Raw genomic sequence first — 24944 nt, forward strand, 5'->3', positions numbered from 1 at the left:
TATCAGGTTTAATTTTGCTGCGATGAAGGACTGTAATTGTATATTTTTAGAATAGTCTTAATTATTCTTAAATCTCATATCCTATAATATATTTATAACACAACTTTTTAATCGTGTGGATCCCAAGTTATTTCTTTAAAATTTTCTTTTAGAGATTTTTAAAACTAATTATATGTTATTCTTTAAACAAGATATTTCTTAAAAGGAGTAAAAATTATCTATAATCCCAGCACCAGAGAAAATCAGTTATATTTTACTTACTTGGAATTATATTGTATGTATATAGTTTGCCATCTGTATTTTCTTATCTGTTTTAGATTTTGAAATACTCATTTTGAATCATGATTTATTTTATTTTTTAAAAAGATTTATTTTATTTATTTGACAGAGACAGACAGTGAAAAAGAGAACACAACCAGGGGGTGTGGGAGAGGGAGAAGGAGGCTTCCTGCTGAGCAGGGAGCCTGATACAGGTCTTGATCCCAGAACCCTGGAATCATGACTTGAGCCGAAGGCAGACGCTTGACTGAGCCACCCCAGCACCCATGAACCATGATTTTAATCACTGACTTATGATTTGTACTATTCTTATAAAACATGAAAATATATTTCCAGATTTTGTTTTGTTTTTGTGTGTGACTATAAATAACATTATAGTTAACATCATCGGTGTTAATCTTTAAATGAATTTATTTTTAGTATATTTACTATCAAAATACATGTCCATTGTAGAAAGCTTTAAAAATAACAGAAACTGTTATCCAGAGAACTACTGTTGAACATATATCAGATCTTTATTCATTCAACGACCAGTTTTCAATACCAGTTGTATAGTAGGCACTGCTTTAGATGTGAAATCTGTTCTGCAGTTAACATCCTAATGTATATTTAGTGATATCTCATATCTGTCTCTGATCTGCAAAAATGTATGTGCTTTTAAAAAGGGACTATGCTACTTACAAGTTACACTGTATTCTGTTTTTTTCTCCTATAATGTTAAGAACTTCTTTCCATGCCATTGAACCATCTATTACAATATCCTCTTTAGTGGCTGCAGAAGAATGATTTGTGTGGATGTACTGTAGTTTCTTTAACTGATCTCCTATAGTCAGACACTCTTTCTATCCCAATTCCGGTTTGCATTTGAAATCCATAACATGCATATTTTGCTTGTCTTTGATAGTATAACTAGTATGACCTCCACAAGACATGAAGGTACAGGCAGTGCTGTCTATCATCCTCATTCTTGTACCATCTCTAAGCGGATTTCACGGTGAGTTCCTTTATAATACACCCAGGTGTTAGTTGTTTGTATTCAGAGCTAGGAACATGAGCACACAATGCAAAGTGGGCAGTTTCCTCTGTAGCCATAGTATTGTGAACCTTTCTTTTTTGAAGATTTTATTTATTTATCTGACAGAGAGAGAGAGAGAGAGAGTGCATGAGCAAGGGGAGTGGCAAGCAGAGAGTGAGGGAGAAGCAGGCTTCCCACTGATCAAGGAGCCTGATACGGGGTTCCATCCCGGGACTCTGGGATCTGACCTGAGCCAAAAGGCAGAAGCTTAGCTAATGACCACCCGGGTGTCCCGCATTGTGAAATTTTCTAAAAGATCACTTAATGAGAAACAGGAAAACAGAGTAGAGGTCCTGCATGAAGATTAAAAATGGTATTTTCCGTTGTCTACTGTAAGGCTTTTTCTAATCAGTTATCTGCTACCAATATAAAGTCACTAGAAAGCCAAGTTTGATTGATTGATGATTGATTTTTTTTTTTTTCAAGTGTAAGCTTAGTACTTAACACTTCACAGAAGGCATTATCCCCTTTGTTTGGTCCTGTGACGAGCATTTTCAATTACCTAAGGGAATATTAGAGGTGCTTAGTAGAGCAATTAGGGAGATTGACAAAAACCACTCCTTTCCCCCCACCTTTCCGTGTCCTTCTCTCAACAAAATATTTGCAATCCCTCTGCTCTGTACAGAAATAAACTAATTCTCTCTGAGGGAGAGGAGTGGGAGATAACACAGTGGAAAGGGATCTAGAGGAGGAGGCAGAGGAGAAATACTGTGATAAGCCATAGGAGCGCTCAGTTCTTCCACCGTAGGTGGTCTTGCCTAAGGGTGGAAGGAATTTACTCCCTCATCTATAAGATAAGACCCTTTCCAACTCTATTATTCTAAAATCTGTAGATAGGGTACATAACCTACTTAACATATTTTATGAATTGGTCAAAGAAGCTGGATCTTGCCTTCAAGGATTATGAAATGGCTAACTATATTTTCTTTGCAGAAATCTTGATTGCGATGAATCCATCTTCTTTAAAAAAGTAATTTCTGAAGTTAGTAATGAACTATATGTATAAATTATAAATATATATTTATGTATATATATGTGTGTATGTATCTCAGGGTGACCAGACTTCCACATTTACATCCAGAATAATGTTCCTTTACTATATTTCAGTTGACTCATAGGATATCTGGAGAGCTGTCCTAAGGCCAAAATAAATGAGTCACTTCACTTCCCCTTTCGGACTCCTCCTGAGCAGGAGGAGTGTTCCCTCATGTGTTCCCTTGCTTGAAGCTAATGTCTGCATATTCCTAACAGATTCCCGAATCAAGCATTGTCTTCTACGTAGTCCAAATATTTCTAATGAAACCAAGTTAAATGTGTTCTAATCTTTTATAGCCTGCTGACTCTAGTTAGCTGGATAAACTAATTGGTTATTGCTATGGTAGATGTTAAAAGTGAATGTGTCCAGGAATAAAAATCAGGAGGAGTCTTTTGTATACATAATACAAAATTACAAAAACTCGAACATAAGCTTCATGGCTTGTTTCTAATAATCAGACTAGCAAGGTTCTTGATGGTATGATCTGTTAGTGATCAGGCTGCAGACCCAGGATAGTTCTGCTAGGTGGTCCTGATGGAGCCCTTAATAAGCACCCATCACTAATTCTCTTCATACCTGCTCTTGATTTTTAGATACATTCCTTTTAGCTTCCCCTAATCTTATAACTGCTGATGAAGAGCAAATAGTCATTGGGAGACTTGGTGAAGATATAATTCTCCCTTGCTCATTTGAAAGTGAGCCTGAAATTGTAATTCACTGGAAAAATCAAGATAACAATGTTCACTCATACTACAAAGGCAGTGACCATTTGGAAGCACAAGATCACAGATACAGGAACAGGACATTCCTCTTCCATGGAGAAATGCACAAAGGGAATGCCTCTTTATCTTTAAGAAGATTAAGCCTTCTGGATGAAGGAATTTATTTATGCTATGTGGGAACAACATCTAGAACATTCATAAATAAAGTGGTACTAAAGGTGGGAGGTAAGTAAGTATATGAGGTTTTCCAAAACATAACAAGGATATCATTCCATGTTTTTCTGAAATACCTTTTCCTTAATTGAGTATGCTGTGGGCTTCCTTCCAAGTCAATAAATACAAATCTACCTCAATTTTTAAATGCATGGTATCTTGTAGTATAGACATGCTATAATTGATGCACCCATTCCTCTACAGGTAGATATTCAGGTATTTCCAGTGTTTTACATGACAAATGTTGTGAGGGGCATTCTTGTATTTAATAGTAGGAAATGATCTGAAAGTAAAGTATCAGAAAATTTTAATACATTACTTTGACCAGCAGCATAAGAGCATCCATTTTCCCCTTAGTCTTATCAGCATTAATTTCTGCCCATATGGTATCTTTTAAAAATGTTGAACTATTGGCTTACTTAAGGGTAATTTTAATATTATATGCTTTCTTCTTGTCTGTATTAATATTATGACTTATGTATGAGGGGAGGGGCATTTTCTAGTGGGTTGTTTCATCCAGCACTTGTTTCTTCTTCCTCTGTCTCATTTAGCTGCTTCAGACCTTGACTCAGAAATCTAAGAACCATGTGTAAACAAAGAATTAAAAAGACTCTGAGTTATTACCTGGAGACTACAGAGTGCTGCATGAACTCTAGTTTCTATTGGTTGCTCAGCGAGGTCATTAGATTTTTTTTTAGGACTCTTTTTTTTTTTTAAAGATTTTATTTATTTATCTGACAGACAGAGGTCACAAGCAGGCAGAGAGGCAGGCAGAGAGGTGGGGAGGGAAAACAGGCTCCCTGCTGAGCAGGAAGCCCCATGTGAGGGTCTCTCCCAGGACTGGATCCCAGGACCCTGAGATTATGACCTGAGCCGAAAGCAGAGGCTTTCACCCACTGAGCCACCCAGGCGCCCCTCTTTTTAGAACTCTTGCTAGAGAATGAAGATTGCTAGTTGCTACACTAAATATCCATGAATGCTTTTTTTTTTTTTTCATTTATAGATAAACACAGTATATCTTAAGTTTCTATTGAGTTTTGGTTTTGTTTTTCCATTAGTAAGTGCCAATATTTGCTCATTAGGCTCAGCTTTTCATTTCATGGGTATTAAAGTAGTAAGTGTTCTGCACAGATGGCTTAAGAAGAAGCTAATGACAGTCCCTCATATGTCCCTCTTTCTCCCTCCTAGCTTTCGTCACACCTGTGATAAAATATGAAAAGAGGAACACAGAGAGCTTCTTAATATGCTGTGTGTCAAGTTATCCTCATCCACATATCTCATGGAAAACAGAGAACACAACCATCTCTGAAAGCAATAAGGGAGAAATTGAAACTTTGGATCCTCTTCATGTTGACAGTATGATAAATATTACAGGATCAAATTTATCTTATGAATGTGGTATTGAAAACTCATTACTGAACCAAACATGGACAGGGAGATGGACAATGAAAGGTAGGCTCCATTGGGCTTTCTGTGTGTACGTGCTATGTCAGAGGTTGGGAGGAAATGAGGATTGATTTATAGGGAAAAAATGGAACACAAAAGAACGAAAATGCATCTGCTCCAGTGAGAAGACTGAGACTGACCAACTCTATTTACTGGCTCTGAACACTACTTCCTCACTAGTAAAATATAAGTAATTCCTACCTGCTAGGTGTAGGAGGTGTGAAATGGAAAGTAGTAAACCTATTCATGAACGTTATTAAAATATTATTATATTTATTTATGACTTATCTTCTTTTTAAACTTCATTTTATTTGAGAGGAGGAGAGAGAGAATAATCAGGAAGGAGCGGCAGAGGAAGAGGGAGAAGCAGGTTCCCCGCTCAGCATGGAGCTTGATGCAGGCTTAGTCCCAGGACCTGGGATCATGACCTGAGCCAAAGGCACATGCTTCAACGACTGAGCCACCCAGCACCCTCTGTGATTCAACTTCCAAATAGGATTTCTACCTGCATTGCACTTCCAAATATCTGAGAAGAAAGCTTGCCTATTAGGTCATAATCTGTGATGCTTGCCAATCTTTCAACTAAATAAAAATTCACTAGTATTATTGCTTCTGTTCATTCTCTTTACATAGTATTAGCCCATTAAGCTTTATCAACAACTCTATCATAGCATGAGCATTTTTAGTACCCCTTCCTCTCATTTATTTGAACAAACAGAAATTCTGATCAATATCTACATCATCTACTATTTAAGATTAAGAGGAAAAATTAGTTTGACATCTTATCCAATTTCAAGAAAAATGTTCCACATTTTGGAAGCAAAGCAAAATGTTTTACTAAATCCCTATTTCATGGAGAAAGTGGGGATCAGCTATCCTTTTTGGTCTTCTTTTCTGGAATTTCATATTCTCAAGTGCTTGCAAGAAGACCCTAAATTAAGAGTGATTCACCACCTTTACATAATCCATATTGAAGGCATGGTCACCCAATGTTCACTTTTCCAGGCAGCAATGGAACCATGGGAAAATGTTGGAAATGTTCATACTAAATTGTAAATATTTTCTAAGGAAAATCGTATTTTCTCATGTTTATTCAGAATTCGGTATCCAGAAGCATCCACAGTTCCTTAGGTTCAGTGCTATGTTGTCTTGCTGAGGAGTCATTATATGCTATGTGTGTTGCTGGCAGAGTGTGAACACTTGGGGTGCCTGGGTGGCTCAGTCATTAAGCATCTGCTTTCAGCTCAGGTCATGATTTCAGGGTCCTGGGATCAAGTCCTGCATCAGGCTCCCTGCTTGATGGGAACCTGCTTCTCCCTCTTTCTCTCCCCCTTCCCTTGCTTGTGCTGTCTCCCTCTCTCTCCAATAAAAATCTTAAAAAAAAATTCATTTTCATATTTTCATATTCATTTCTGGATCCACAGCATCTAGTACAATCCTGTAAACACTAAACTAGGAAGGTAGCATACAAAGGAAGCAATTAATTCTGTTCACTGTGGTTGGGTATAAACAGGGTTGTTGGAGAATATATGCTTAAGGAGGTTGCATATGTGCAGAAGTTTAAAGGAATAGCAGGGATTTCCAGAGAACACAAGCATTCCAGATTAAAAAACACAAAAGCACTGAGGAGGAAGTGTCTTCTGTATTTGTAGAAGTGTAAGTGGTAGAGGGTGAAGCTAAAGTAGCAAGAGATAAGCCTGAAGAGGGAGTCAAAAACTAGATGGAAGGCCTTGATCTTGCTCAGGAAGCAGACCAGGATTCCAGAGGTGGCATGGAGCCAAAAAAGGATTTTTGAAGTATTGGAGAGACCCGGATGTGCATTTTAGATAGGTTTGTTTTGGCATCACTCTCTCACAGGTGGCGTGTGAAGTGAGTGAGTCTAGAGCTTAGGCAGAAGAAGTCGTGATAGTGCACAGAGGTCAGCTACCGAGCTGCAGAACTGGAAGGACAAGATAGAGCTGGATGTGGAGGAGCAAGCTGAGAATGTCCAGCAGAGTCCCTCCTCTCACAGAGCTCAGTCCAGTGGGGGCTTACCTGCACACAGCTGGAAATAGACTTTAATGTCAGGAGAAGAGACTTGCACAGAGAGTGATTAAGAAGCAGTTGAGACCAGAAGAGACTACTAAAGAGTAGACAGAGGGAAAGGAGGAAGGTCCTGGGGAATACCAGCGTTTGAGGGGTCAAAAGAAGAACAACATTGAGTTCAAAAGCCTGGTAGTTGGTAGCAACATTCTTGAGTGCTCACTATCAGGCTGCAGGAGTTAGAAACCAGGAGTGTCACCTCACTAGCTAGCCCAGGCTTAGGCCTCTTTGAAGGTCTAAACTTAATCATGGTAAGTGTTAAAATGGCAGTGGCACAGCTTCTTTCAAGAAACCATTTCCAAAGGTATTTCTCAAAGCATTTCTAAGTATAACTTAGAAAATTCATTTGAAAATTGTATTTTCATTGATGTTTCCTTTTCTATCCCATTATTAGATGACCTTCATAAAAAGCAAAGTGAAGATTTTTCACTTTCATGTGAACTTACAAATAGTATTTTTTTACTGGATCAAGACTTCATAGTCACTTGGTCCAAAGTGGAAAGAGAGACCTCCTCTATACTGGCTTACTTTCTGAGCTCCTCACAAAATACAACCATCTATGAACCCCGAGTCTCCTGGAACAAAGAGCGAATAAACCAGAGTGACTTTTTCTTGACTCTGAAGGATCTTAGAGTTTCAGACAGTGGGGAATACTTATGCAATATTTCTTCAAGCAAATACTCTTTACTTACCACCCAAACACTGCATGTAGTAGGTAAGTTACAAGTAGGGTTGGATAACTGGTTTTGGCTATAACAATATAGCAATAGAGATTGTAACTATCAAACAGGGAAATTAGGTTGGCATTTAAAGAATTTTGATTAGTACTTTCGAAAATGTAGATACTACAGGAATACTTTTGGTGAAGAACCTAGTCAACCTCCTTCTTTCAAACACACAAAAGTTCTTCATTGAAACAAAAACTATTCCCATAAGATTTCCTTTTCATGGTTTCAGGGCTTTAGAAATGAAGGGGGAACCTACATGATTTGGTGACTCTTGAGCCTAAGCATCCTCAATTCCTGTTTACTGCTGTGCCTGACACATGCTTTAGGTCCTGGGATCTGGGGATTTGAGGCTTCAGGCACAGTAAGAAGTTAGAATTGGGGCTCTGGTAGATGCTGGGGAAGCATGCTCTGGGAACTCGGTGGAAACAATCACCAAAGGACACTGGAAACACTAAATGTACACCTGATTCTGCTCTTTTTTCTTTAACCTCTAGTAATAGTTAACTGCCAAAACTCTTTAAGATATTTCTAGTTTATTCTCTATAGAGTCATGGCACATGCACCCAGAAGTTGACTTTCTAAGTGGGCTGGTTGATCCCCTTACCCTTAAGCTATCAATTTGATATCATAGGACATATTGGCAGCTCTCTATTCTTTATTAAGTATATTTGAGCCAGTGGGACATGTGTTTTAAAAAACATTTCTATCAGGGCACCTGTGTGGCTCAGTCGATTAAGCATTTACCTTTGGTTCAGGTCATGATTCCAAGGTCCTGGGATCAAGCTCCATGTCAGGCTCTCTGCTTCTTTCCCTCTCCCTCTACCTGCTGTTCCGTCTACTTGTGCTATTTCTCTGTCAAATAAATAAGTGAGATATTTAAAAAAAACAAAAGCATATCATTCTAGTTGTGAAAATTAGGAATAACAGATTTGGAGGTTCAGTAATTCTACGTAGTGAGATTTAGAGGTAAGAATATGGAGTTTTCCTTAGGTCAAGTGGCCTTCAAATAGAAGCTTCTAGACACTGAAGGATGCTTCTCCCTTTGTGTAGAGCTGTCATTTTGAGAGTGCTGAAAACTGGGGTGTAGTTGAAGCTCCTCTTTTTCTCCCCAATAAAAATGTTAGTTTTCTGTAAAATCTAGATAAGCTTACATTCTATTTTTCAAATGTTGCTTCATTTGGATTGGATTCATTTTGGAGTGTAGAAAAAAAAAACAACAAAAAACAGGAAGATATGGTCTGAAGACCACATATGATCCGTCTTTCTTTCTTTTTTTTTTAAGATTTTATTTATTTATTAGTCAGAGACAGAGGGAAAGAGAGTGAGCACAGGCAGACAGAGTGGAAGGCAGAGTCAGAGGGAGAAGCAGGCTCCCTGCGGAGCAAGGAGCCCAATGTGGGACTCGATCCCAGGACGCTGGGATCATGACCTGAGCCGAAGGCAGCTGCTTAACCAACTGAGCCACCCAGGCGTCCCATGATCCATCTTTCTAACCAGAGATTTAATTTTTAGTTTACACAAAGCAAAACATCAGGACCATTCCATCTCTGACAAAAGAAGCTTTTCAGAACCTCTGAATTCCCAAGTTAACCCTGGCCTGTTGAGACTGGAGGAGGGTCTGTCCACACTTACCCCCAGAAAGAGAGGTGTGGCAGGAGCTACCCCAGCAGGGCAGGAAAGAGGTCAAGCACTACTAGTATCCTAGATATCACTCTTTCAAAGAAATTTGGTTTCTATTCTGAAGCACAGTTTTCTACTTGTCTTACCCAGGAGATACAGCAGCACTTGAAAAGGAAGCCCAGATTGGGTGGTAAGGGGAGTTATGATCTTAGAGTCTAGATCTATTCAATACAGGTTGCATGGAATTGAATGGAATTGAATAATCCTTGCTAAATTCTGCTGTAAATCACTATGTGATGTTGGGCAAATCTCTTTACAGTGGAGGAAGTGAGGGTGATGAAGTAAGAAAATGCTATACTTTGCAGGATTTTCTTCAGGAGGAAAAGTATGCACATATTTTTTTTCCTTTCTAGGATTTTATTTAGTTGACAGAGAGAGAGAGAGAGAGAGCACAAGCAGGAAGAGCAGCAGGCAGAGGGAGAAGCAGGCTCCCTGCTGAGCAATGAGTCTGATGCAGGACTCAATTCCAGGACCCTGGGGTTATGGCCTGAGCCTAAGGCAGGCGCTTAACCGACTGAGCCACCCAGGGGTCCCAGAAAAGTATGCATATGAAAACACTTTCAAAGTCAACATTTCCACTTAATTGCGCATTCTTTATATGGGTATACAATTTCAGAATGATACCAATATGTGTAGAGATGAATGTTTTAGTGGTTACAGAATATTATTAATAAAGAGTACGTTCATAAAAATGGACATCTGTTATATGAAAAATAGTCATTTCACCTTTTCACCTTGAATCGGCCTGTGTGCTCTAATGCTTGCACCTACTCTATGGCAGAAGGTAGATCACAAGATTAACAGGTTCTGACTTGAGTAACTCAAGGTCTCCAAGTTTCTGCCTTCTGGGGTCCTACTTCCTTTAATACTAATTACAACAATTATAGTTCCAACAAAGATGCTGGAAAAACCCCAGCTCCTGCAGTGATTCTGAGGAGCATCAAGCACTCTATTATCCTGGTGTTCGCCTGTCACCTCTCACTCCGCTCCACTGATGCCCTCTGCACTTACCCTGTTTCTCTATGCCCCTGTCTTCTCCAAGCCAAGGCTATACTCTGCTCTCCCTTCATCCTCCAAGGAGGATGCTGGGCTGTGGATAGTCTGAAGTCATAATTATTCCTTTGTAACAGTGTGTTAACTCTCTATAATATGAAACAATAGAAACTCACAATGCATAATACACTCATTGCTTCTCAAGTTTGCGACCTTTTTCTCCCCAACACCCACCTCCTACCATGCCCCAAATAGGTTAATATTCTGACTTATGCAGGTTTCCCACAGTAGAGACATTGAGACTGGGAGGTATTTATGCTCATAAATGCAGAATTAACTGTTTTTTAAAATCATAAATGTGTTCTTTGGTAATTTTTCTTCCAGCTTACAGACTTTTTGTTTTATTTAGAACAGAGTCAAAGCAGAACCTGGATAATTACTCTGTCTTTGGTGATTTTTGTTTTCCTGGCAATTTGCATATTCTGTATGTTTAAAAGATACAACTGTTCCAGGAGAGGTAGGTATCTCATGGAGAATATGAACTCTGTCCCTCGGTGTACAGGCAGAGGTTATCAAGGATGACCTACAGATAACCTTACATGGCTGTTGGACATATAAACAGTTCTGAATTCTCTGGACAGTCGTTTGTAAAATTTATCAGAAATCCTTTAAAATGTTCCCACATTCCCAGCTAACTATACTGCTAACAAATTTATCCTGAATTAAATGGTTAAAGATGTAACAAGCCATATACAAGCACATGCATTGCAGCACACTGAAAAAATTTAAATCTAGCACTAAAATAATACACAGAATTACCAAAATTATCTTGCATTGAAAAAGAGATGGAAAGAAATAAGCCCAAACTTTAAAAGTGGATGCCTTTGGAAAGAGTTTGTCCCTATGTCTAGACGTGCTTTCGTCCCTGCACTCTGTTTTCTCTTTCTTTGAGCTTTGTCTATCGTATTACTGCTTTGTCTTTTATGGGCCATTTTATTTTAATCCTTGTTGCATTTTTAAAACACTTTTTCTAGATTTTCTGCAACAAAACTTGGGTTACTTACAGGTAATTAAAAATGATACCTTAAGATGCTATGGTCATAGGACTTCTTAGAAGGCTTGGCTTTTATTGACAGAATTAAATCTAGGAAAAATTTAGTTCTACTTATCCCCACATTTTATAGACCAGGAAAGTGGAATCCAAGAAGTTAGGGGCATGAAACAGACTTCTGTATACCACTAAAGGAGACCCAGCTGCTTTTTCTTATTGTATAATCTGAGATGCCTGAGCGTCCTGGGAGGTTGAGATAAATCCCATGTCCATTCCTCCAATTACTAATTGCTTTTTGCCCCGATGAAGTTAGGAGATTTGGAAATCGGAGACACCTTTATTCCTTTATTGAAAGTAAGATATGAAGCATGACAGTGAGTAAGAGTTCCACTAATTTCACCCTGTGACTGTTTATACTAATACGAAGGCCACTCCACTTTATTACTGGTTCCTCCTGTCCCTTAGCTGACCAGAAGTGGAAAAAGATGGGAAATCATAGGCAAGTCTAGTTTGTCCCCTAGGGTTCAAATTATATGACAGAGGGGCACTACATACTGGGGCACTACACACTGCTCCAGCATGACAGTCTAGTTTCTGTATTGGAAGTGTGCAAAAGTCAAGTCTCAACAGAAGATACCTGGCACACTCAAAACTGTACAAAGGGGAGCACAGAAGATAGTTCATTTCCCCAGAGCTGGGAGCAGCTGATTGCCCACAAATCTAAACAAGTAGAAGGTGCCATTACCAAAACCCAGAAGAAGAGAGTCCCGTAAAATCAGATGCCTTGTAGGGAGAGTAACTTTTACTTGAAGGACATAGCCAGACCAAGGCGACCTTACAAGGAAGGCCCTGGAAGAATAAATGGGTGATTTTTGCCCTTCCCTCTCTGTACTCTCTACCCCAACTGGAAAGGAGAGGGAAAACACAGCCCATGGAAGGAATCCGTCCGGGTCAGCTACACAGGGCAGACACAGCAGGCTGGGTTCTGATTCTGGAGGAGCAGTCTGGAGCGATCAGCAAAAACAATGTCAGGGTTTTGGCTATTTAAACAATGTTCGATAACTGTGTGGTTAGATAGGCTGAAAATATATTTCAAGCTGTTACACTCAAGGCCCCCAAACCTTGCCCACCTCTAGGTCCCTAGCTGTAGTTCCGTATGACCATGGTATGTGTTTTCTTTTTTAAATTCCCTTTTTTAGAACTGTTTTAAAATGCTTTAAGTCTAGGATAAGTATAAATTATCCTAGATTTTAGCAAGGCACAAAAGGAAGGCCTTCCTTGGAAAACAGCATTGTAGCCGTACCTTTTTCTTTTGCTATCGATGGACTTAATCACCACCTCCTTGGCTGTTATTTTCCATTGTTAATGGTTAGTAGGACTCAGGCCAACTATCCTAAAGAGCCAGGAATTCCTGGCCTGGCTGGACAGCTTTTATCCCTGTTTTGTTGCACCTGAATCAGCCATAAGAATTTATTGTTATTTGTAGCTAATGAGGTATTTCTACACTGCATTTTTAAGGCTGTTTTTTGGGAGAAAGATATATGAAAGGGAGAAGAACTAATGTGCATCTAATAACATAATTGTACTGAGGCAGGAATAAAAAAAATGAGTGTTTGCAAAAAGATTTTTTTCTAAGTTTCTCTTTTTTTTTCCTATAGAAAGGTCTTCTGTCTATACTGAGAGGGCCAACACTGCTGATGCAGAAGAAAGCAAGGTAAAGCTTTTTACTTTATCAAACCAATTATAGCATAAGAATGCTACTGTGAAAAAGTAATCGATACATATATCATCTCGCAAGACTTTGATAGAGGGATAAGAAAGGGCGAGAGGGATCACGGGATAACAGAACAGGAAAAAAATATATAATTAGGGCTCTACTTAAATAACTGGCTGCTCTTCTCATTTTCTATTGTTACTTGTGGAGAAGATCTGAGTGGCATTATGCATATGATGGGAAACCAGTGTACCTATTCTTCCAGTGGAAGCACGGAGCTGTATAGAAGTAGAAATAAATACAAAGTGAGAAAAGCAGATTACAGTTTCTACCCAGATTCAGTTGGCTTGCCTTCCCTATTTGTCCAATCACTTCTAAGCTCCTTGGGAACCCATAATTCGCTTACGAATTATAGTTTACTTGCAAATTCGTTTGTTTAAAATGGAGTTAAATCTTTTTGCCACACACCTTTTATTATGAGTTCCATTAATCAGAATATAAATAAGAGCAAAGAGTGGGGTAAACTCTTTTCTCTACTGGTTAAAAACTCAGCAACTAGGGACACCAGGGTGGCTCAGTTTGTTAAGCGGCTGCCTTCGGCTCAGGTCACGGTCCCAGGGTCCTCAGATCAAGTCCGTGTCAGCCTCCTTGCTCACCGGGGAGCCTGCCTCTCTCTCTGCCTCTGCCTGCTACTCTGCCTGCTTCTCTCTTCTGACAAATAAATTTTTAAAATCTTAAAAGAAAAAAAAAAAACAGGAACTAATCTAGAAGGGTGATTAAAATTGAGCCTTTATAACTACTTATAACTGTCTCATGGTTCTCTGATTACAGATGCAGACAATAGCTCCAAAGCTCCCTACTTCCAAAAACCAAAACAAAACACTATCATCATTAAATGCTTAAGATAAAAATGGTTATTCTGACATGAATCCCAGCCATTTAAAATCCATTTTTCTTGGTTCTAGGCTTTTACAGAACACCCAGCCAGCAGTGGAAAGTAAGACAGAACTGTATCAACCCATGATGAGACCCTTCATATCCAGTGACTTCGCTTCCCCTTTTTTCACTGCAATTCCAGCGGTGGCTTATCATGGCCTAATAATTCTACCTTTGGCAAGACTTGCAACCATTGAGTTTCCCACTACCATATTTCCTGTTCACATCCCAACTATTACTCACTGACTCCATACCTACATCAAGATTGTGTATGCCTGGATGCCAGTTCCAACTAGAAAAGAACTGTTTTCATTCAGTGGCACTCCTGCTACAGTCAGTATAGGAGGCCACACTGAGGTTCCCACCAAGACCTTGGAAGAAATGTATCACTAAGCACTGATTCAAAATCTGATCAACTAATGATGGGTGACAGAACACACGGAAGCAGAAATCACCTTAGTGAAAAGGCGAAAAATCAGGGCACTTGATTTGCTAAGGTATTGTACTCATTTTACATGAATAGTTAATATCAGCTTAACCAACTAGATTTAATATGGTGAATCTTAGGGACCCCAAAGTTTAAAAATGTCAGTATCTCCAAGATTGCCTACAGCAAAGGGCCCTATCAACTCAAGAACTGACATCTCTTGGGGGGTGGGCTATGCCTTCCAACACCAGGTTTACATAGATGAGTGACATTAGCTATGAAGATAATTTGACTCACTCTTCTGACTCAGTTGTCATGTTGTTAATCAGCTTTATGATAAATTTAGATTTCCACATAAATTTTTACACACAGGGAGAATGGATAACCCAGCTGACTTGATGATGTCTTCTCTTTATTTTAATCAATTTATAAGAAAGAAAAAGTCTAACCAGCATTTTGGTGACTTAAGTTTTGACCCTATAGTTTATAGAAGGAAACTAACCCTGAATTGTGCATAATGCTACCTGGCCTGGTTTTCTCTAAGTACTGACATCACTATAAAGAAAAACTTTAACTGTGAGGAGAAAAGGGTCACAACTGCTATATTCTTATTACAAAATGGAAAGAATAAAGTCAACAAATTGAGGATGGCAGACAAGAATGAACCTGGGTCCTTCAATGCTATTGAGCCCCTGAATTAATCTCAGAGCCACTTGTTTTAGTCAGGGTTGGGGTCAGAGAGGCAGAATGCTGAGAACGACAGAGAATGAAGACTTGTTATATGGAATCAATCTCATATAATTCTGGGCACCTGTGAAGAAGACTCCATCAAGCTGTCCCTTCTGCCTCTGGGGCTGGGCCTGAAGTACCTAGAAATCGGCTGTGCCAGTAGTAGAGAAGGAGCGCTAGATATGGAGTGAGGATGAAAAATGAACAATTCCTCCTTCACTTGTCCCTCTCAAATCTAGTGACAATTTCTCCTGTGACCAACTCTAACCCAGAATCGTACAGAGAAAAGGAAATCCAGGAAATGAACCTCCTGCTTAGCCACACTGGCACCATAGAAAGCCGGCATTCCCACCTATCGCTCAACTGTCCTGTGTGAGAAGCTGCTTCCGTGTTGAAAAGCTGCACCAACAGCTACCTAGGTATACACTGGGAGGGTTTAACCTACAAATTCTAAGTGCCTGTGCCTATATGTACATGACAGTGCTAAAAGGAAAGTTTATCAACGCCTACCATTGGTGGCTAAAAACATCGAGTCACGGAGGAGTCAAGAAAAATCTGTTAACTTTAGTAATTACAATTTACCAACATACCCTAGGCCTTGTGGCCCATGTCTTCTGTGAATGTTACTCATTAAGAGGCAATATGGACAAACGAATAGGTTTCATTTTTTAACGTCAGAATGAAAATGATTTTTATATTAATCTTTTATGTAAAATGTTTACTTGTATTTGAGGATCTGAAAAATCCCCATTAACCTTGGAAGCAAAGATACTCTCTTACATTTCCTAATCACCTTGTTTAAACTGCTTTCCACACCACATAAACGTTTTAAATGCTTGTTTCAAATGCACCTGAAGTTTTCAAACATTAAATGGTACCATCCTTGGATGCGTCCGGCCTCTGTCCTTCCTGAGCAAAGGACTTCTTATTCTTCATGAGTGTGCTCTCTGAGATTGCTGTGACTTTCATCGGTGGTACGCACACCCAGAATGAAGCCCAGCCCTTTTCGGAGTAAACAGGCCTTAGCCAAGTCCTCATTAGCTTCAAAGGGAGGCAGGGAATTGAAGCAATTATATGCATTACAGAAAGCAGACACAGGTAATTCTTCTGACGGATGGGCTTGGACACTCTCCATTTTCTGCCCACCTAGCCTTGGTAGTGAAGGCAGCGCCCTCTACCAAAGACTCCATGAGGGAAAGACTGTGACCACATCATCAGTTGGCTCCACAGCCCAGAGAGACACCCAATTCTATCAGAAAAAACGTTTTTGCTTGGTCTATGGCAGTTAAGAGATTTTTCAGGCTTTCCTTCTGAGAATGGGGAACAATTAGTCATTGCACCGCCAAGGATGGTTTTCCTAGTCATCTCGGGTATGTCTAAGAAGCAATTTCTGCTTCGCTCATTTTACTCTTTGTTGGAAATAACTGTGACAAAGTCGAATACATTACAAATGTTTTGCAGCCCTTTTGACCTCTTCCAGCTGAGCACAAGCGTAACACATGTGAGGCATTTCCCTAAACAAAACCATTAAATGGAGTTGATGGGCAGGCTCTGCCTCTAAGACCCCAAATCCAATGCCATGACCCTTCTCAAATTGAGGGCAGAGTTCAAACCACTTAAGTGGGCCTCTGCTCAGAGGCCTTATCCCTGAGACAATATTCAGGCAGCAACAAGAAATCTCTGGAGTGTGCCAATGACTCATGCTTCTCAAATTTAGATCTAAATGTATTCAATATAACCAACTTTTAGATTCTCCTTCAAAAGAGATTATTTTGACCTCCTTTCAGGTCGTATGTATTATGAATAACCCTATCTACTTATCTTGCAGAGTTATTAGTAATTCTTTTATAATAAGAGGAATAGGTATATACCAAATTTTTAAAAATGAAATGGTACCTGTCTGTGCTAGGCACCATGTTAAGTGCTTTACAGGCATTCCATAACAGGCAGCTAATGGCGCATTATTCAATGTCTTTCAATTCATTTCTCCTAAAGCCAGATCTCACTTAAAGACCCTGTTTGCGAGATATCTCAATAAGAAAGCTGGGACTTCCTGTTTTGTTTATATAACCCCCAAATTCATATGTTGAATGGTTTTAGGAGGTGGGGCCTTCAAGTCCTGAGGATGGTGTTCTTGTGAGTAGGATTTGTGCCTTCTAAAAAAAATCCACAGAGAGCTTCCTCCCACTCCCCATCCCTTTTACTCTGAGGACCCAGTGAGAAAAGGGTCATCTATGAGGAAGTGGCCGTTACCAGGGACTGAATCTGCCAGCACCATGATCCGGGACTGCCCAGCCACCAGAACTGTGAGAGATGCTTGTTATTTGTAAGCCACCCAGTCTCTGGCATTGTTACAGCAGCCTGAACAGACCCTGAAAAGCCTACAGGTCAGTGGTCTTTGTCATGCTGCCACTACGCTAGTAGAGTTAGGGTAGCAACTCCTACCCTGGGATCAGAATAGTAGTGTTGAGAACCACAGATATGGAAATACCCTTCCCTCTTGTTTTAGGACAGAATGAGGGGAAAAGCAGAAAGCTAGAGAAGACAAGTACATTTATTCCCCACTACCTCAGCTTTAAACCTCAGCACCCAGGTCTCCATACTGATCCAGTATGAAGTCATGTACTTATCTACATAGAAAGACTCAACTCCGTTTCATGCAGATCTATCTGTACTTTTAAAATTGTCTTTGTAGGGCACCTGGGTGTCTCAGTGGGTTAAGCCTCTGCCCTCAGCTCAGGTCATGATCTCGGGGTCCTGGGATCAAGCCCCATATCGGGCTCCCTGCCCAGCGGGGAGCCTGCTTTCCCCCTCTCTCTCTGTCTGCCTCTCTGCCTAATTGTAATCCCTCCTTCTGTCAAATAAATAAATATATTTTTAAAATAAATTAAAAAAAATAAATAAAATAAAATAAAATTATCTTTGCTCTCTGAACTCCTGACTGTTCTACACAAATGGATCTAGGACCTAGAACTGAAAACTTACAAGTTAAGCATTTGAGAGGTAGAAATACAATGTACATTCCACTAGAATGCCTAGCACTGCTTGTTACCTGGGCAAGGAAAATTTAGTAAATATGGGAAGACCTTAGCAGAACCTAGTTCTTGTTTTTTTCTCTTTAAAGTATTTTAAAAAATAATTTCTTGTTCTACTGGTTTGTGTGATGACATGCGCTCTAAACACACACACTTTAAGAATTACAACTGAGTTGTATATCTGACATACTTTTTTCCTAAATTTCTTTGCTTTGATCTTGAGTTTATTGACTTGAGATTCTGCTATCTATGCCCTTTCCTTAGCTTCATTCAACTCATGTTGCTGCTTCTTATACTTGGAAAGATATTGATTGGCTTGTGCTTCCTATAAAAAATAAAAATAAAAAAAGAAAGAAAAAATATCCCTGTGCCTGCATAGTCATTTTTTCTGTTTTGACATGAAAAAGTTTAAAAATGTGTGAAAAGAATCTAAACTTCTGAGTATTGAATGGAATGTATTTTGGTATGATATATATGGATTCAGACTTTCTACTAGGCATGGGATCCATTTTTATAACCACTGTTCTCTGAAAATTTAGATCAGCACGTTCCACATGTTACATGTAAGAAAACCACAAATGTTTCATAATCAGTTAAACATCCTGGTTTTTCTTTGAGTAGTGGGGGTTTGTCTTTAACCATTATACAGGTCAACAGGTAATTTGTGTTTTAGCCTGAATCATTGAAATACTCCAAAATCTCTCAAGAGATAGTAGGTATAAACCAATATATATGGCACTTAAGAATTACATTCTATGTAGCTATGGATATTAACCCAAGGTTGGCAAATACATTTCAAATGATGGTTATCTGGTTCAGTTATGTCCAGGTTCATCAGGAAAAAGGACTAGGAAGCACATTTATGCTCACCCAAGGTTTTGGGGTAGGAAGGCCCCAAGGGGACTACCTGGCCAAAAATTCAACTATACAACACTGTGTTCTTACTGGACTCTATTCTTGCAATGCACGTGTTTGAGTATAACCACAAGGTTGAAGGCAGCGTTCTGACTCCCTGGAAGGAAAAGTAACAATTTTCTGAGCATGGGTGATAACTCTAGTTTGAGAAAAACTAGAGAATGAACAGACTTTAAGCTGAGCTGGTCCTCTCTAGATAAAATACTCACATGTCTCCATTAATCAAGAACAATCGCTGGGAAATCCACGAGACTGCAACAGCCCCAGGTACTTACTGTGGCCTCCATTTGCTGCTTGTAACTTTGTACTTGCAGCTGAAGTTGATCCATCAGAGTCTGCATCCTGCTCAGATCTTTTTGGTCTTCCCCTGCCTGAAATGCATAGGTGAATATATGAAGATGATTTGAATGATCCAGCAGTCTGCATTGGGAGTTGCCTTATAAGAAAATAAGAGTTAGGAAACTTTATTAAGCAACATATTTTAGTTGTGATTTGAAAAATGGGTCTAACTTTACTCATCCCAGGTTTTGAGAAATTAACACAGCTCTGAGCACTGATCTCAGAACTCCACGAGTCTTTCACTGAAATAGAAGTTAAAGCCACTAGTTTTAATTTGGTCACAGCCCTTCCATCCTAACCAAGCTACACCTGCCTGTGCTTTCTCAGTTGGAAGGAAGTACCATTGTTACAAAAGCTTCATGTGCAAAACTAGAAACGAATCCTCCTCTCTTTGCTCTCTGAACTCCTGACTATTCTACACAAATGAATCTAAGACCTGGAACTGAGAGCCTACTAATCTCTCTCTAATCCTATCTCACTAATCAACTCTTTCCTTGAACTTTCTAACTGACTCTTCGCTTTGGATAATGAAACTATAGAAAAGGTAAGATTTCTGAAATTCTGGTGTGGGCATAATCAGAGATAGGAAAATTCTGTAAGCGATGGCATGTTGGTATGTACATTCTCATTGCTTCCATTGCAATCCAGGCTTGGGCTAGAGAAACAAAATCTACTAAGGTAGTATTTCTCAACTAAGCTTTACAGAGCCTTGTGTATTTTGAGGAAACAGGAAAGGAGAGGTATGCAGGCAGGCAAGATTCTGCACATCCTCCAATTTCCTATGTCTCTTTAACTAGAATATCTCCATTCTGGAACTGTTGAGCTTCCCGAAAGAAGAACATCTCAACTGGCTTATGGCTGAGATATTGATTTAATCAAGACCTACCCCTGCTGCTCAACTTATTTTCCTGTTTTCATCTTACCTATTTCATCAAATGTCAACCTTTGATGACTTTCATGGTCTTTCCACCTACCTTCCACTTCCTTCCACAAACTTCCTCCACTCCGGCTAGGCTCATCTATTACCTCACAGCTCCCCTGCTTATTCCCACCTCTGTAAGTTCAGTCAATATCCCCTCCCCCTGGACACAGCATGAGGTAACAGATAGAAACACCCAGTCTTTCCACGAAAGAGGCCTCTTTGCTTACCTTAGCAGCAAAAGGCTAGGGGCAGGCTTCTAATTTAAACACGTCAAGGGGCTGACTACAATACTCTCCAGATACTGGAGAGGCAAGTAGGCATCATATTCACACTTGCTCCCTACCTCACTCCAGGTTTCTCATATCTCTCAGAAAGGAGCTTGTGCATATTTGGCTCCCTAGTTTTGTGGCTGCAACCCAGGGAATACCTCATGAAGTTATGGCTCTAGTGGCTAGTGGTCCCGTAGGACTGCAACAAACAAAAACTGCTTAACCAGCTGCCCCTTCCCCTGCCATGGCACAGTATAGAAGGAGCATACTGAAATGCCATCATTCTGTAAAAGAGACCAATTTATTTATCTTAGTAGCTGTGACTGAGGAGTTTGCTTCTAATTTAACATACATCAAGGGACTGACTGCAATCTTCTCCAGAGACTGGGAAACTGGTGGGGCCAGCTTTATACTCTCCATCTGTTCTACCCTTGCTGGCTGATGCTGCCAAGAAAGGAGTTTGTGTACAGATCTGGTGCCCTGGATTGTGTAACTCTGTCCAGAAGACACATCTCTTGATAGCCTGGCTCTGGTGGTCAGCAAGGTTTATGCTCACAGGATCAATGGAATGGCAGTAAACAAAGAAACAGTTCTTAAATGGCTAGCACCTCAAGTCTCAGCACAAAGAAAACAGACAGAAATGTCCTTCTCTCAATCTTCCCTTAGAAGAGGTATATTTGCATGTTTTAAAAGCTCCTACCTGGAAAGGAATAAATGAAACAAGATGGGATCAGGAGGGAGATAAACTATAAGAGACTCTTAATCTCACAAAACAAACTGAGGGTTGCCAGGGGTGGGGGTAGGGAGAGGGTGGTTGGGTTATGGACCTGGGGAACATATGCGTTATAGTGAGTGCTGTGAAGTGTGTAAATCTGGCGATTCACAGACGTGTACCCCTGGGGCTAATAATACATTATATGTTAATTTAAAAAAAAATTAAAAAAAAAAAAAGATCTTACCTGAAGATCAGCTTCCAATCAGCCTGCATCTAGGTACTGAGATCTCCCCTTTGGGACTCTAATAGGCTAGGACATCATCAACTATTGGGAGCCACTCAGACCAAAGAAGACTGCTTGGACAATTACAAAGATTTTAGGAACAACCAAGAGCTAGAGAAGTGTTGAACAATAAAGATCATCTCCTACATGAGACCTCTCAGTCACGACTGGGAGAGGTATCTTTTTTATGTAACACAGAGAAACCAGTACAGAGAAGCAAAGAAAATGAAGGAATAGAGGAACGTGCTCCAAACCAAAGAACAAAATAAAATCTCAGAAAAAGAGGTAAGTGATTTACCTGATAAAGAGTTCAAAATAATGGTCATAAAGATGCTCACCAAGCTCAGGAGAACAATGCATGAACAAAATGAAAATTTCAACAAAGAGACAGAAAATATAAGAAAGTACCAAACAGAATCACAATGATGAAGAATACAATTAGTGGACTAAAAAGTACAACAGCAGACTAGGAGAAGCAAGAGAATGGATCAGCAAACTCGAAGACAGGGCAGTGGGATTCATCTCATCAGAACAGCAAAATGATAAAGAATAAAAGAGTGAACATAGCTTAAGCGATTTAGAGAAGAACATCAAGCAGACGAATATTTGTACTATAGGGGTCCCAGAGGAGAATAAAGAGAGAAAAGGGCAGACAAAATTTGAAAAAAATAATGGTTGAAAACTTCTCTAACTTGGGGAAAGAAACAGACATTTAGATCCAGGAAATTCAGAGACTTTCAAATAAAATGAACCCAAAGAGGCCCACACCAAAACACACAATATTAAATTGTCAAAATCAGAAAGAGAATCTTAAAAGTAGCAAGAGAAAAACAACTTGTTACATACAAAGGAAACCTCATAGGACTGTATAAGCAGATTTTTCAACAAAACCTTTCCAGGGCAGTAGGAAATGGTATAATATAGTCAAAGAGTTGAAAGGGAAAAAAAACAAAAAACAAACAAACAAAAATCCCACCAAATAAGAATACCCAGCAAAGTTGTCCTTCAGAATTGAAGGAGAGATAAATAGTTTTCCAGACAAGAAAAACATGAAGGCATTCAGTATCATTAGACTGACCTTATAAGAAATGTTAAACGGAACTCTGTAAACTGAAATGAGAGGGCACTCACTAATAAGTAAAAGAATATGAACAAATAAATTTCACTGGTAAAGATAAATATATAAAATTAAGGTAATATAATGCTGTTCTGGTGGTTGATAAGTCACTTATATATCTAGTATGAAGGTTAAAAGAAAAAAAAGTAAAAAGAACCAACTTCCAAAATCTGTTAATGAATACACAGATAAAAATATGTATATTATGATATCAAAACATAAAATGTGAGTAGAGAGGAGAGCGAAAATATAGAGATTTAGAATGCATCCCAATTGAAGCTTAAAATAGACTATTATAAATACAGGTTGTTTTATGTAAGCCTCATGGTAACCACAAAGCAAAAACCTGCAGTAGTAGATACACAAGATAAAGAGAAAGGAACCTAACCATACTACAGAAAATCATCAAATCACAAAGAAAGCAAGAGCAGAAAAAGGAAGAAGGGAATTATAAAACAACCAGAAAACTAACAAACCGGCAATTATGTACACCCCTGTCAATAATTACTTTAAATGTAAGTGAACCAAATTCTCCAATCAAAAGACATAGTGGCTGAATGGATTAAAAAACAAGACTCAGGGTGCCTGGATGGTGCAATGGGTTAAAGCCTCTGCTTTCAGCTCAGGTCATGATCTCAGGGTCCTGGGATCAAGTTCCACATAGGGCTCTCAGCTCAACAGGGAGCCTGCTTCCCCCTCTCTCTCTGCCTGCCTCTCTACCTACTTGTGATCACTCTCTCTCTGTTAAATAAATAAATAAAATATTTTTTTATTTTTTTAAAAAAAGAATCATCTACCTGCTGCCTATAAGAGACTCATTTCAGATCTAAAGGCACACACAGACTAAAAGTAAAGGAATGCAGCAAGATATTCCCAGCAAATGATAACCAAAATGAAGGTAGAGTAGCTACATTTCTATCAGACAAAACAGATGTTAAGACAAAGATTTTAATAAGAGACAAAGGTCATTCTATAATGATTAAGGGGTCAATCCAACAGGAGGATATAGCATTTGTAAATATCTATGCACTAATATATGAACATCTACATATATAAAGCAAATATTAACAGAATGAAAGGGAAAAACAAACAGCAACACAAAAATAATAGGGAACTTTAATACCCAATTTTCATCAATGGATGGATCATACAGACAGAAAATCATTAAGGAAACATAGTCCTTAAACAAAACATTAGAACAGATGGACTTAACAGACTGTATACACTCCAACCAAAAGCAACAGAATACACATTATTCTCAAGCATGCGTATAACATTCCTCAGAATAGATCATATGTTAGTCCACAAAACAAGTCTTAACAAATTTAAAAGCACTGAAATCATACCAAGTGTCTTTTCTGACCACACACTATGAAACTGAAAGTATAAGAAAAAAAACCTGGAAAATTCACAAATATATGAAGATTAAACAATATCTCTAAACAACCAATGCATCAAAGAATAAATCAAAAGAGAAATAAAAAACACCAAAAAAGAAAAAAAGAAAAAAACCTTGAGGCTTATATGCAACTAACAAATCATTAAACTCTACCTTTGAAACTAAAACAAAATAAGAAGCTGTTCTTTAAAATACTTTGATGCAGTATTGTTTATCACATAAATGTTGGTACCTCTAATTTCTTCATTATGAATTTTACCTCTTATAAATATAAACTTACTTTTTCTCCATAAAAAAAAAATACCTTGAGGCAAATGAAAATGGAAATACAACATACCAAAACTTATAGGATATAGCAAAAGCGATTCTAAGAGGGAAGTTCATAGTAATAAATGTCCACATTATGAAATGAAGAAAGATCTCAAACAACCTAATTTTATGCTATAGGAACTAGAAGAAAAATCAAAGATCTAAGTTCTAGAAGGAAGGAAATAGCAAATATCAGAATGAAAATAAATCAAGAAAGACTAAAAAGACAATAGAAAATGAAACTAAGAGCTGTTTTTTTAAAAAAGATAAAATTGATAAGTGTTTAACAAGACTCACGAAGAAAAAAAGAGAGGACTCAAATAAAAATAGAAATGAAAGGGGAGACATTACCACTGATGCCACATAAATGCAAAGGATCATAAGAAACTACTATAAACAATTAATATGCCCCCAAAATGGATAATCTAGAAGAAATGAATAAATGAATTCAGTAAAGCTACCAAATACAAAATTAATATACATAAATCTGTTGCTTTTCAATACACTGAAATGAAGTGGAAGAAAGATAA

General features: G+C 38.7%; 2 protein-coding genes across 5 annotated transcripts in view; one reads left to right on the top strand and one right to left on the bottom strand.

Annotated features, from left to right (window-relative positions):
* Nucleotides 1-15043, top strand: part of HHLA2 (HHLA2 member of B7 family) — a 139343-nt gene extending 124300 nt beyond the window's left edge. For all 4 annotated transcript variants that reach the window (XM_082697377.1, XM_082697374.1, XM_082697375.1 and 1 more), the window contains 7 exons: nucleotides 1184-1273; nucleotides 2984-3337; nucleotides 4514-4777; nucleotides 7248-7568; nucleotides 10664-10771; nucleotides 12964-13019; nucleotides 13985-15043. In XM_082697377.1, coding sequence (XP_082553503.1) covers nucleotides 1210-1273; nucleotides 2984-3337; nucleotides 4514-4777; nucleotides 7248-7568; nucleotides 10664-10771; nucleotides 12964-13019; nucleotides 13985-14020 — 1203 coding nt within the window. In that variant the 5' untranslated portion in view covers nucleotides 1184-1209 and the 3' untranslated portion in view covers nucleotides 14021-15043. The remainder of the gene's footprint in view (nucleotides 1-1183; nucleotides 1274-2983; nucleotides 3338-4513; nucleotides 4778-7247; nucleotides 7569-10663; nucleotides 10772-12963; nucleotides 13020-13984) is intronic.
* Nucleotides 15044-15859: 816 nt separating this feature from the next.
* Nucleotides 15860-24944, bottom strand: part of MYH15 (myosin heavy chain 15) — a gene marked incomplete at its 5' end in the record, with an annotated part of 154815 nt that continues 145730 nt past the window's right edge. The window contains 3 exon segments of the mRNA XM_082719582.1: nucleotides 15860-18393; nucleotides 18397-18471; nucleotides 19337-19432. Of these exon segments, the coding sequence (XP_082575708.1) occupies nucleotides 18199-18393; nucleotides 18397-18471; nucleotides 19337-19432 (366 nt within the window). The 3' untranslated portion in view covers nucleotides 15860-18198.

This window comes from Mustela nivalis (genome assembly GCF_964662115.1).
Source record: "Mustela nivalis genome assembly, chromosome: 1".
NCBI lineage: Eukaryota > Metazoa > Chordata > Mammalia > Carnivora > Mustelidae > Mustela > Mustela nivalis.